Genomic DNA, 13,590 nt, shown 5'->3' with positions numbered 1-13,590 from the left:
GAAACAATCTTACTGAGCAATACTTTTTTTTATTTGCAGAGTACTGTGGGACAGTAAGAATTGTCAACATGATAGAATGTATTTAGCTCCCAGTAAGTCATGTTAAACACAAACCTAATAATAAAATACTTGGATTAACCAAAAACTAATTTTGATTAACTTGTGAAAGGCAAGAGAAATACCTGTTTCAAACCCTGACTAATGAGCTCCACAGAACCAGAATTTGAAGAGACACAGACAAACCCTGGGTATATGTAGGGTTCCTAATTCCTATCTTTGATGTGAATTTCTAGTCATACTGGATTTACTGACCCACCTACCATGGTTCCTGGCACATAGCAGATATTAAACATTTGCTGAACGACTGTCCTCAAAACCTTTATATTGTCTGCTTTTTGGAAGTTGGATGGTAATTTAATAGAAAGCATCTAGACAAAAAGGACTTTTTTGGTTTAGTCTGTTTTCTTTGCCTGTTATTTAATAACACTTTCTCTGAAACAGGTTTTCAGCTGACTTGTTGAACTGTAGAAATTGGTTGCCACACTCTGAAAAGTTGCTAGGGAATAAATGGTTTTTAAAGGAAATCATTTTTTAAAAATGTTAGGAAGAAACTAACTTCATTCGAAGCATCTGAAATTGTTATTTAGAAAAGTTTCCAAAATGAACAAAATCTTTTCCCCAAACATACTGATTAAAACTGATCAGAAGAATTAATGGTGATGGTGTGAAATAGCTTCTATTTTTGAGTTTTTATGAAATTCCAACATCACTTTAAAATATCAGTTGTTGTCACTTAACAGAAACTAAACATGATGGGTGTCAGCAAGAGCTAGTCTAGCAAAGCTCTCTGCCAGTATTCTACACAGTGTCAACAACCTCTAGGCCTCGGAGAGCGTCTGTTACAACAAAAATGTTGGCTGCCATTATTTCTTAGTCACTTGCTTTTTTCCTCATAACATTAGGTCCAATGCTCAAGAGAACGTGGGTAGAATCATTTCCAAATAGGAATGAGGTCCAGGAGAAGCATGAATAAATGGAATGAAACCATCTCTGAACCCGTTTGTGCTATTCAATCAACTGTTTACCCACCATGTTTTTTCATTGATTTGCTAATACCAAACAGTTCATTTCACTCGAATATTTTTCGAATGTCTGCTATGTGTCAGGTACAGGTAACAACAAGATGACCAAATAGAGCCATTCTTCCCCTTCAAAGAGTTTATGGGACTTAGGGGAGACAGAAAAGTAAGCCCCACCCTGTGTTAAGTGCCTTATGGAAGTGTGTGGGTAAGAGAAGCAATGAACCAGGTAAGCAGTAAGAAGAGATCCACATCAGGGAGGGCTTCCTGGTGAGGAGTGAGCCTTCTTTGTAAGACTCATTCTTAAAGGAATGAGTAGGAACCAGCCAAGTGGCAGGGGAAATAGGGAGAGAGGCCAAAATGTTCAGCTCCCTTAGTGCAGTGAGCAGGAACAATGCATAAAGCTCAACTGTAGGGAACACAGAGCGAATTGGCAAGAGAAGGTGAGGAAATAAAATGAGCAGGCCCCTTGCTGGGAGCTGTGGAGTTCGCCTGACATGCCTGAGGCTCCCGAGAGCCACAGAATGGTTCTACACAGGAGTCACCAGGAGTCTTTTTCAAAGGGCACTGGCTGCAGGGGAGAGAATAGACTAGAAATGGGTGAAACAGGAGGAATTGGAGCTGACCCAGCCACCAAGCAGGAGAGGGCAGCAGCCTCACTAAGGAGCCATAGTGGAGATGGAGACCGTGGGGTAATCTCAAAGGACACTAAGGTGACAAAGTAGAAGGAGCTGTTTCAGACGAATGAGCTTGAATTGTCCGCAGAGAGTTGAACTGGAGATGACCAGTAGAGAGTCTTGAGTTCAGGAGAGCGGTCAGCCTGAGCTTGACGCTTGGGAGTGGTCCTCACAGAGGTGGAGGTGAAAGCTGGTGAGAGAGCCTCACTGGTGGCACGTCCCATCCTATCTTTTCCCCCCACACAGAGGACGCCTTGCAGAGCAGCACCAGAGCTCAAAGAACACGGCAAGGGGGACCTCAAAGCTGCAGGTTTCCATCCACTGAATTATTCAGGAGCTTCTTGTCCAGTGTTTAAAGTTGATTTATTTCTTGCATTAGCTATTTAAGATTTAAAAAAACGAAAGACCAGGGGCACTCATATCTGACCTCCGTGCATAAGGGAAAGCTTTTTTGGCAGTCGTTTTATGCTTAAGTTTTTAGGCTAAAGTTTTCAGGCTGAAATTTTCCCTTCTGATAGTCATTCAAAATACTGCATTTTGCTGTACCAGGGCACAATTACGTAAGACAGACCTTAATCATTTCGCATTTTTCACCAACCAAACAGTCGCCCTTGTAATGGCTCCATGTTTTTCAGGCATTCCCTCACTAACTAACATTCAACTCAGAGCCTTCTGCTTCCCACCCCACCCCCACCTCCCCATCACGGTCCAGTAAGTGCAAACTGGCTGCAGAAGCCGATGGCGCACAGGCAGAAATATTATGAATCAGCACATGGCCTGGCTAGGAAAACCTGGCACCTCTCGGCCTTGAAATGCCAATTGAGTTCTCGCGAGAGAGGAGGGACTCTCCAAAATGCAGCCCCTTCTCTCTGTACACAGCACCTTGCCCTAGCCCTTCCCCCTCACCTCTCTTCTGGCTTCCTCTCCTGCCTGAAATAGCTAAAATTAAGTCGGGCATATACGTCTGTTGGATCTAAAAAAATATCACCATGAAAGGGCGCTAACTTGAAATTATTTGTATTAAGTAATCCATCACTCGTTTGACCCTGTCAGCCTTCCTGTACACACCTCCAGAGCTTTGCAGGCCCTCCAATTCCTGAAACTGACCGGGTGTGTCATAGAGAAGTTTCATCTTCCGTTTTCTACTGTCTCGTGACTGTGCTCCTTTCTAAGAAGACACGAGCTGCCCCACTAAATAAAAACAACCTGTGGAAATAAATTCAGTATCACTGCATTATAGAAACAGTTTTATTTTCGTAAACTCTTGTACACCCATTATCAAGTGAAATAAAACCTAAGCGACTCACATTAATTTGTTTCCATTTCTGTTCTCTACCAACTTCTACAGCAATAGGTACAGGACTTTTTAGTCTGAGGAAAAGTTTTGCATTTGACAGCCTCTAGAAATACGTACTCCCAATTGCTGCCCATTTCTGCCTCCCAAAAACAACTTGTCAGGATTATAGGTGAACTTGGTGGTGCACCGAACAAACAGTAATTAGGGATTTCTTTTTGAAAGTATATTAAAATTACTGCAAGAAATTAAAATGCAGACTTTTCAAAAATTAAGATGATTGACACTTCCACTGTGTACCACCACACTTTTCAGAAATTAAGTTTAAAAAAGTAAACAGCATTTAATTTTAAAAACATAAACGTACAGAATAAGGATATAAAGAAAGAAAATATTTCTGTACAACTGTACAGTGTGTTTGAGGTTTAAGCTAAGTGTTCGTACAAGAGTCAACAAGTTTCTAAAAATTCATTAGGTAAAAAAGTTACAGTAAACTAAGGTTAATTTATTATTAAAGAAAGAAAAATATTATTTTATAAATCAAATGTCGCCTAAGAGTACAGTGTTTATAATGTCTACAGCAGTGTGCAGTCACGTCCTTGACCTTCACTTTCACTCCCCACACACTGACTCACCCAGAGCAACTTCCAGTCCTGCATCTCCATTCACGGTACGTGCCTTCCCCGGGTGTGCCACTTTTATCTTTTATACTGTATTTTTACTGTACATTTTCTATGTTTAGATACACAAGTACTTACCATTGTGTTATAGTTGCCTACAGTATTCAGCACCATAACGGGCTGTACGGGCTTGTCACCTAGGAGCAATAGGCTAGCCCATGTAGCCCATATGCTCATGGGCTCCTTGAATATAGATGCCTCTCCATTTATTCAGGTATGAAGTAGGCTACCATCTAGGTTTGAGTAAGTGCACTCTGTGATGTTTGTACAACGATGAAATCACCTGACAACATATTTCTCAGAACATCTCCCATTGTCCAGTGACTCGTGACTGTGGTTTGTTTAACCACTCACCCGTTGAATGACATCTGTTATTTCCAGTTTCAGTTATTACAAATGAAGCTGCTGTGAACGTTTGTATACAGGTTTTCCTGTAAACGTAGTTTTCATTTCCTTGGGATAAATCCTCTAGAGTGCAAGTGAAGTGTCATATGGCACTTGGCGTGTTTAGTTTTATAAGAAACTGTCAAATTGTTTTCTAGAGAGGTGGTACGATTTTGCATCCCCACAGCAATGCGAAAGTGATTGGTTTTTCTGCATCTTCACCAGCATTTGATGTTGTCACTATTTTTATTTTGGCCATTCTAATAGATGCGTAGTAATCACTTACCGTGGTTTTGTTTCCCTAATGACTAATGATGTTGAAAATCTTTACATGTGCTTATTTTCCATCTGTATATTTTTCAGGGAAATGTCTCTTCATATCTTTTGCCCACGTTCTAACTGGATTCTCTTTTCCTACTGTTGAGTTTTGAGAGTTCTTTATGTAGTCCAGATACTACATAGTTGTTTGCTGATTATGTGGCTTGCAATTAGCTTGTCTCTATAGCCTGTCTTTTCACCCTCTTGGAGAGTCGGTCACAGAGCAAACATTTTAATTTTAATGAGGTCCAGTGTATTAACTTTTCCTTTTATGAATCATGCTTTTGATGTCGAGTTTAACTCTTTGCCTAGCAATAAGTCCCAAAGATATTATCCTATTTTTTCCTAAAATTTTCATGTCTTACATTTTATTTTTAAATCCAACATGAGCTCATTTTTGTATAAGGTGTGAAGCTTAACATTGAGGGCTATTTTGTGCCTACCGATGTCTACTGGCTGCAGCACCATTGCTTTTTCACTGTTATCAAACATCAGTTTGATACACACCTTCATGTGGGTCTATTTCCAGATTCTCTGTTTCCATTGATCAGTGTGTCTATCCCTCTGCCAAGGGAGGATAGTCTTGATTACTGTAGTTCTAGAGTAAGTTTTAATATTGAATAGAGTGATTCTTCCCACTTCATTCTTCTTTTTCAGGATTGCTTTAGCCTGTACCTTTCCATATAAAATTTAGAATAAGCTTGTCTTGTCTACAAAAACAAACAAAGAAACAAAAAAAACTTGTCGGGATTTCGATAGGAATTGCATTAAACCTTAAGATTAATTTGGGGTGAACTTGACATCTTTACTGTGTTGAGTTTTCCAATCCTCGAACATGGGATGCCTCTCCGTTTATTCAGGTCTTCTTTCATTTCATCCACATTTTGTAATTTTCAGCGTCCAAATCTTGTATGTTTCCTTAAGTGTATACCTAAGTATTTAATTTTCTTTGCAGTGATTGTAAATAGTATCGTTTTTAATATTAGTTTCCACGTGTTTGTTAGTATATAGAAATGTGATTGATTTTTGTGCGTTGATCTTGTATCCTATGACCTTGCTCAACTCACTGGTTCCAGTTGTGGGGGTTTTTTGTTGTTGTTGATTTGTCTTTGGATTTCTTGGGACTTTGTATGCAGACAAACATGAAAATAGGGATGGTTTTGTTTCTTTCTTTGCAATTTGTATGCCTTTTCTTTTTCTTGCCTTATTGCAGTGGCTGGAACTTCCAGCACTATGTGGATTAAGGATAGTGTGAAAGCAGACATCCTTGCCTTGTTCCTGAACTCAGAGGGAAAGCATCAGTCTTTTGCTGCTAAGCATGACAGCTGTAGGGTGTTTTTTTTTTAATCACCAATCCTATTACAAAATTAGTTTTGTCTTTTTTCCTCCACCTGTCCTCCCACACCCCACCCTTTTTTAAAGAGAAGCTTAAGTGTTAGGGATTGGCCCAACTGAGATGACAGAGCAAAAATAAAGTGCAAAGGAGATTTCAGTACTTCCTCTTCCAGGCTAGGCTTGTAAGAGTGACAAAGCCAAGTTCCTTTCAAGGGGTTGGGGCCCCTTTACAGACCTAATCAGAGCTAGAGAGCTAATCTCATTATCAGGGCCCTTGCATTCGGCAGTGAGCGAGGGGCCCCCTGGAGAAGAGGTAGAAACTGGCTGTCACACAGGAGAGCCTCACGGAGCGGGGTGCCTGTGCCCTCTCCGGCTGCCAGCCTCACTGCCTGCCAACCTGAGTTGGCAATAGAAGAGTCTCAGATACCCAGATCCTGGGCGACAGAGTGGCCGGGGCCAGGTTTAGATTTGTGTGAGCTTTTGGCAGCGGCTCACCCAAAGAAGAGAATGGGCTGTGAAGAGAGGAAGCGAAGTAAGAGTTCCATGGCTGGGTTGGCTGGGTAAAGCTGCCGGCCACCAAGTGCAGGTACAATACGTGTGACCCACGAAACAGTCTTTTTTAATAGGGGGAGGGGATGAGCAGTTTAATCTGAAAATTTTTTTTAAAAAAAAAAGCACACAGTCAGCCCCAGTCCTGCGGTGCCATGTCCTCTGGGGTCCCGCAGGCTCGGGCCCCTCTCCCCGGCGTCGCCCCGCCCCCGCTCCCCACCCCCACCCCCGGGCTGGCCGAGACCACACCTGCGCAGGTTAGCCCTGCGGGAACGCGCCGGCCGTGGGTGGGTGGCAGGGAAGGTAGTGGATGTGCGCGGCGGGATGGGAGGGCGAGGCGGGGACGAGAGAACGGGCCTCGGCTAATGGCCGCTCCGGCCCCCGCGGGGAGGAGGCCCGCGGCCGGATGGGGGCGCCTCGGCCGCTCCCGCGCGCGCCGGCCCCGGGCTCTCCGCGCTCCTCTTCCCACGCGTTCTCCCCGCGGGTCGGTACCAAAGGCGCCGGCGCTGGGGGGCGCGGAGCGTTCCACTCGGGAGGGGCGCAGGCCGGGCCGCGGCCCGGGGCGGGGATGGGGCTGGGCCGCGCCGTGCGCTCCGTCCCGTCCGGTCCCCCGCCCGGCCCCCGCCCGGCCCCCGCCCGGCCCTCCTCCCGGCCCCCGCCCGGCCCCCGCCCGGCCCCCGCCCGGCCCCCGCCCGGCCCTCCTCCCGGCCCCCGTCCGGTCCCCCGCCCGGCCCTCCTCCCGGCCGCACGGCGCGGAGCGAGGCCGCAGCGCTGGGCACCCGCGGGCCGCCGCCCCCGCGCGCGCCCGCGCCCCGCCCCCGCGCGCGCCCCCGCGTCCCCGCGTGTGCCCGCGCCCCGCCCCCCGCGCGCCCCCGCGCCCCCGCCCTGCCCCCCGCCCCCCGCGCGTGCCCGCGCCCCGCCTCGCCCCCCGCGCGCCCCCCGCCCCGCCCCCGCCCCGCGCGCGCGCCCGCGCCCCGCCCCCCGCGCGCGCCCGCGCCCCGCCCCCCGCCCCGCGCGTGCCCGCGCCCCGCCCCGCCCCCCGCGCGCTCCCCCTCCCCCCGCGCGGCCGCGCCCCCCGCCCCCCGCGCGCCCCCGCCCCCCGCGCGCGCCCCCCCCGCCCCGCCCCCGCGTGTGCCCGCGCCCCGCCCCGCCCCCCGCGCGCGCCCGCGCCCCGCCCCGCCCCCCGCGCGCTCCCCCTCCCCCCGCGCGGCCGCGCCCCCCGCCCCCCGCGCGCCCCCGCCCCCCGCGCGCGCCCCCCCCGCCCCGCCCCCGCGTGTGCCCGCGCCCCGCCCCGCCCCCCGCGCGCGCCCGCGCCCCGCCCCGCCCCCCGCGCGCTCCCCCTCCCCCCGCGCGGCCGCGCCCCCCGCCCCCCGCGCGCCCCCGCCCCCCGCGCGCGCCCCCCCCGCCCCGCCCCCGCGTGTGCCCGCGCCCCGCCCCGCCCCCCGCGCGCGCCCGCGCCCCCCCCCCCCCCGCGCGGCCGGGGACGCGCGCCGCCGAGCGCATGCTGATCCCTGTCCTCCTCCTCCTCAGGCGGCGCTGGCGGCGGCCCCGGGACCCGCGGAAGCCGGCATGCTGGAGAAATTCGAGTTGGAAGAAGAAGGTGAGTGCCCCCGACGGGATGCGCCTCCGCGTCCACGCCCGGGGCGCGCGCGGGACAGCGGTGCCCACGCCCCGGAGGCCGCGGACCCCGCCGCCCGCCCGGCCCCGGCCGCCGAGCGGCCAGGGATGGAGGCGCGGGCCGGGCGGAGCGTGTCTGCAGTGGCCCGCGGGTGCCTCCCGGGGAGACCGAGCGGGGTTCGCGTGAGCCCGGCCGGCGGCCCGGCACGGGTGGCTGCTCCTTTTGTCCTTCCCAGCCGAGCTGGAAGGAGAGCAAGGTGTCATGCAGTAGGGATGTGTGTGGTGCCGCCGTACGCGCAGAGGTAACCCCCAAGTGATGTTTGTGGTCCATACCTGTAAATAACAAAAGTGTCCCCTTGTCTGCATTTGTGAAAATACCACCAGCAGGGTGTGCCTTCTTGTGTTAAAAGGGAAAGTTCAATAGGAAAACCTGCAGCGGCTTCATGAATTGGTTTTGAGTTCAGGTGACCCTGGCACTCCATCATTGCTATCTCCTCACTTGGGGTTTTTTGTTTGTTTGTTTTGTTTTGTTTTAGCCCCCGCCCTGTTTTCTTTTTACTTAACCTGGATCTTTTTTTTTTTTTTTTGAAGCTGTTACAATGTGAAGAATAGCTCGATTCTGGGCAAAATTAGTATTTAAAATGGAATGTGATGAGTTCAAAGTCAAAAAAGAACTTTGAATAAGATGCTTGACAATTTGAGGAATTTAAAAGACCTGCACATTATCTTGTGTACTCGCATTATTTATTTAGTGACTTCTCTTTTTGCCAAGAGTATCAATAGAATAAAGCTCCCGAACAAAGAAGGTGCCATGTGGATAATGTGTGTTGTGCCAACTTTAAGACTTCTGTTCATTTACAGTCAGGCAATTACTTAATAAATAGCATGCACAGCCAATATGGGAATGTTAACCTGATAGTATTAGGCCAGTGCTTATGTTTATTTTATGCTTTAGATTCCCCGTAGCATTTCACAAACAGCTAGAAAATAATGCATTCATAGTAATTATCATTAAAAGTCTGCATCTGTATTTATTAACAAGTAGTTACATGGTATATTTCAGAATTTTACTGGGATTTAATTTGCATTTTATCCTCCTGAGAAATAATCCAGTTTCTTAAATGAAACCCACCTCATTATTCCTCAGTTTTATTATATCGCAGGGCAAATTTTGGCCATTGTCCACAGGGCAGGATGGTGTCCCCCATTTCCGTTAAGACTGTGTCAAATCATGAGGGTTATTCTTTCTTTCCAATATTAGTAACTGAGAGTCCACTGCGTTTAAACTTTTTGCAGATTCACAGGGGACAAGGGGAAGGTGGAGAGGATGCTGTTACAGATTGGTTATGGTTAAGATCATAGGCCCAGCTTCAAATCTTAGCTCCACTTCTTGTTCAGCTGTGTGACCTTGGACAAGTAACTTAACCTCTCTGTGCCTTCCCCCATTTATGAGATGGAGCTAACATCCTGGTGTTTTGAGGATTTTAAATGAGAGTCTGTGCAGTGGTATTTCATACAGTGTAAACCCATAGTAAGCACTCTGTAAATGTTAGTAACTTATCTTTTGAGTGGCATTAACTACTGTACTGAATTCATAGACTTCTTAAGGCTTTCATTAATAAATATAAACGTAGAGAATCGTCTCAGCACGAGTTTGAGGGTTTTTTTTTCCTGGAGATTTATTAATTTAATTATGTTGCATTTCTCAGAGCAGATGTACAAGCCTTCTTTCTTTTTCATTGTTTCTGCCAATGGAATTAATGTAAAGTATGAAACCTAAGTACCTAAGAAGAGGAGCTTCTCTTTTCACTCATCCTTTTATATCTATATTGCTGTCATCCCGTTAAAGCATACTGAATTCCACAAATAACCCTGTCAAACATTTCTGGATTTTTAAGGAGGCAGGATGTAAGCTAAGCAGTGGCTTGGAAGCTGTTAGCCAAGATAGAAGAAGGAATAGTATTGGTGTGGTTGTCTAAAATGCTGCTTTGTGGGGTATTTTTTGTTTATTTTTAACTTTAGATTGCTTATTCATCCAAAATACGGGAAAAATTAAAGACGAAGCAGAATCATGCATTTATTTGGGGGGGAGCCCTAACATAAGACGTTATGCCTTTAAATATCCTGCGAACTGATGTGTTAGCAGTCTACATAATTGATAGCTGATGAGTAGATCCTCGTTTAATCTTTAACCCTCCTTCTTATCCAGTTAATGTCATCATTTATGCATTGCAGTCAGGAGGCATTACTTAGAGATACAGTCGGTGTACATGGAAACACTTGACTACTAATATTTTTGTTACTGTTTTTCTATTTCTTAATAAATTATAACGGATGCTGTGTTTCTTAGAAGCAATTTGGAGGTACTAGTGAAGTTGGAGTAATCACTTAAAATGTCATTTGCTCTGGGAAGAAAGAAAGAGCTGACCCGCAGTCTCCCCTGCGTCGTGCCGGTCTTTTGCCTGGGTTCTGACACCAGCTGCCCACCCACTTTCTGCTGTCAGCTCTTCTTGCTGTCACACGCTCACCAAGGGATCTTTCTGGAGCGTGCACTGATGGCATCGCTATTTTATGGGAAAATCTTTACCACTTTCCTCTGTCTATATATAGGATAAGTGCATACATGTCTTAATCTGTGGCCTCCCCGCCCCCTTCTGGCCACACACGCCAGTGATCGGAATGCTTTCTGAGTGTGAGAATCGCCAGAGATTTTTTTTAAGAGGCAGATTCTAATTCTGTGGGTCTAGGATGGGACCTGAGAGTTCGCATTTCTGCCACACCCCCCAGGTGCTCCTGCTGCAGTTTCACAAGCCCTTCCCTGAATAACAAAACTCTGTTGCATACTTTTCTGTGAGGGGCCTGCCTGTCTGTTTAGCTTGTCTGTGCCGCAGCAGCAAGGCAGAAGGCAGCCAGAGACCAGATCAGTCCCCGGCAGGGCTGTGTTCCATAAAACTTTATCTACAAAAACAGGTGGGATTGGGCCCACAGGCCGCCTCTGCCAGACCGCTGCTCTGTGTGTCCCTCACGGTCTCTGTGCCTTAGCGGATGACATTCATTTGAGGGTAAGACCTCTTGCTCCCTTTCTCCGCCCTGCCAGCCTTACTAATATATCACAGCTCAACCCAAATCTCACCCTTTCTTTGAGGCTGTGCCCCAAATCCCTTCTATACTTCTCTAATAATTCATCTCTCTCTTCCCGGTGCCAAATATGGCTGCGACCCAGTAGGTGCTCAGCAGTGTTTCGGTGTCTCAATGAAGACATCGTTTATACCGTAGTCCCCTCTTATCCATGGGGGTGATACATCCAAGGCCCCCAGTGGATGCCTGAAACCACAGGGAGTACCAGACCCTGTATAGACTATGTTTTTCCCTATATGTATGTAGCTATTTCACTTAAAGGAAGCACTCTCCAGCTTCTCTTTGGCATATCCAAATCTCCAGCATCACCACTCTTTTGCTTTGGGGACATAATGAAGTCAAATAAGGGTTACTCTGACATCAGCACTGAGGTGCCGTAATAGTCAATCTGATCTGATGACCGAGCAGGTTACTAAGTGACAAACAGGCAGGAGACCCTGGACAGAGGGATGGTTCACGTCCGAGGCAGGACAGACCAGGACAGCGCCAGAGTTCATCACGTTACTCAGAATGGCGCACAGTTTAAAACTTAGGAATTCTTTAGTTCTGGAAATTTCCATTTAATGTGTTTTCAGACTACGGGGTACCATGGGCAACTGAAAGTACAGAAGGAGAAGCTATAGGTAAGGGGGGACTACTGCAGTTCCTTCATGGACATGTTGGGAGGATTAAATGATTCCATACATGCAAAGTGAAGAGAAGAGTGCCTAGCCCATAGAAATCACTTTATGTGTTTGCTTTTCAAATTTTTTATTGTTACATCCGTCGTATCTCTGTTTGGCTTTTATCGGAATTAACAGTCTTGAACTTACTTAATGGCAGGACCAAGCACAGTACTTTTAAGCACTTAAACACAACCGTGAAGGGTTTTTGAAGTAGATAAGTATTCAGCAGTTTATTCGTGATCAGTAAATCTCTAATTCTGGGCCGACTTCAAGAGTCGTACAGCCCCTTGGAACTGTGTTGTCTCCTGCCTCCCCTTCGCCACGTCAGCCATCGCGGACTCTTCAGTGATTTCGGGCTTTCTGTCCCTAGCTTGCTGTAATTGTCCCCCCACCCCCCAGCTGTCACACCAGATGACCCCCCTGTCTGCCCCCCCACTCCCACCGACTTGCTTCCTTCCCGGCATCCCTTCTGTCCTAGCTGTTCCTTCTTCACCCGCCAGGTATACTTTTCCAAAGTGTAATCCTTTCAGAACTTGTCTCTAAATTCATATTTATAGCAAGGCTGGTCAACCTCGTGCAAAACGCTGACCAAAAACAGGTGAGAACTAGGGGCCTCTTTTTGTCGGAGGGAAGGCATCGTTCTTTAGTCAAGAATTGCAGCATTTCAGGCCCCATCCTGGGATGATGCACCATCTCTGGGGACTTTGTTCGTTCAGTTGTTGTCACCGTGGGTTTTCTCTGTAAAACAAGGCCCAGCACTTGGCAAATGTGTACTTTTCCTTCTAGCTCGAAAATAGGACCTAAAGCAACCAGCAACCACGCTACTATATAAAACTAACAAAAGGAACCAAAATCTGTGTTCCCTCAAACTCATGTATTCTTAACTGGCTGACATTGCCCCAAAGTAAGCCAAGTAAGCAAATTGGGACAAAAATCTTAGCTATGACAGTGGCTTGTGGCCCTCGAAAGGGCCACAATAGCTGTCCATGTGGACAGCTATGCAATACATCTGTGGTTTGAAAGTGTCACGGGGACAAGACAGGTAAGGGGTGTATAAAGAGGCTCAGAGGGAGATGGGTGACGCAGAAAAGGCTTGGAGCACTGACTTCCTCCAGGGAGAGGAATCTCATGGGTATTTGTGGTAACCTAGTAAAGCATTCTGTCCCTTAGCTTTCAGAGCAGCTGCTCAGTGAGGGCACTTACTGGCTGTCGGGTGAGGGGTACTGGCCTCCGGTAGTTGACACGCTCAAGTGACAGGTTTGTGATGAAGCCTGGTGGGTCTGGCAGCATGAGAGAGCTCTGCTAATGTGTCATCCGCCCTCTGCCCTTCCCCTCTAAGTTTGCACACCCACCTTACCTGAGAGATGGTTGTTTGTTGATGATACAAGTAGCTATAATTTTATGAAATATATTTAATTCAGTGTTTTCTTCTCTAGCTGGCCCCATACTTAAAAGCTTACCGTGTTTGCTAGACTGCAGGTACACATTTTAATGTCTCTCGTGGCAGGATATAGCTTCACATTGATGGGATCTTACCTTCAATGGGATGGAGTGGTTGTCTTCTAGACCCAGCAGGTTTTGTCACCTGACACGAAAAGAGCCCTGGCTACTTTAAACAAAAAGGAGGGTGCAGAGGGGGACTTGGGGATTTCTGAAAGTGGGACTTGTCCCCAGGCTTCACCAGTACCTGGAAAGTCAGCAGTCGCCAGGGCAGCACGTGGGTCATCGCCATGATGAGGCGTCTCCATCCCCTTCCCTCTGCAGACCGACTCTGTCTGCTCCTTGCTGGGTGCTCTGCCCCAACCCCACCGGTCATCTGACCGATGGCTCAGACAACTGTGCCATGGCCAAGGC

At 48.1% G+C, this 13,590-nt stretch overlaps 1 protein-coding gene across 5 annotated transcripts in view; it reads left to right on the top strand.

The window, feature by feature from the left end:
* PRKAG2 (protein kinase AMP-activated non-catalytic subunit gamma 2) overlaps positions 1–13,590 on the top strand; it is a 190,402-nt gene that overhangs the window by 137,639 nt on the left and 39,173 nt on the right. For 3 of the 5 annotated variants that reach the window (XM_081038101.1, XM_081038100.1, XM_081038102.1), the window contains exon 5: positions 7,847–7,916. In XM_081038101.1, coding sequence (XP_080894227.1) covers positions 7,847–7,916 — 70 coding nt within the window. Of the gene's footprint in view, positions 1–6,093; positions 6,354–7,846; positions 7,917–13,590 lie in introns of those variants that run through there. The other 2 variants (XM_081038103.1, XM_081038104.1) reach the window with 2 other exon arrangements.

This window comes from Rhinolophus hipposideros (genome assembly GCF_964194185.1).
Source record: "Rhinolophus hipposideros genome assembly, chromosome: 25".
Taxonomy (NCBI): Eukaryota; Metazoa; Chordata; class Mammalia; order Chiroptera; family Rhinolophidae; genus Rhinolophus; species Rhinolophus hipposideros.
This window is presented reverse-complemented; position numbering and strand designations above follow the sequence as displayed.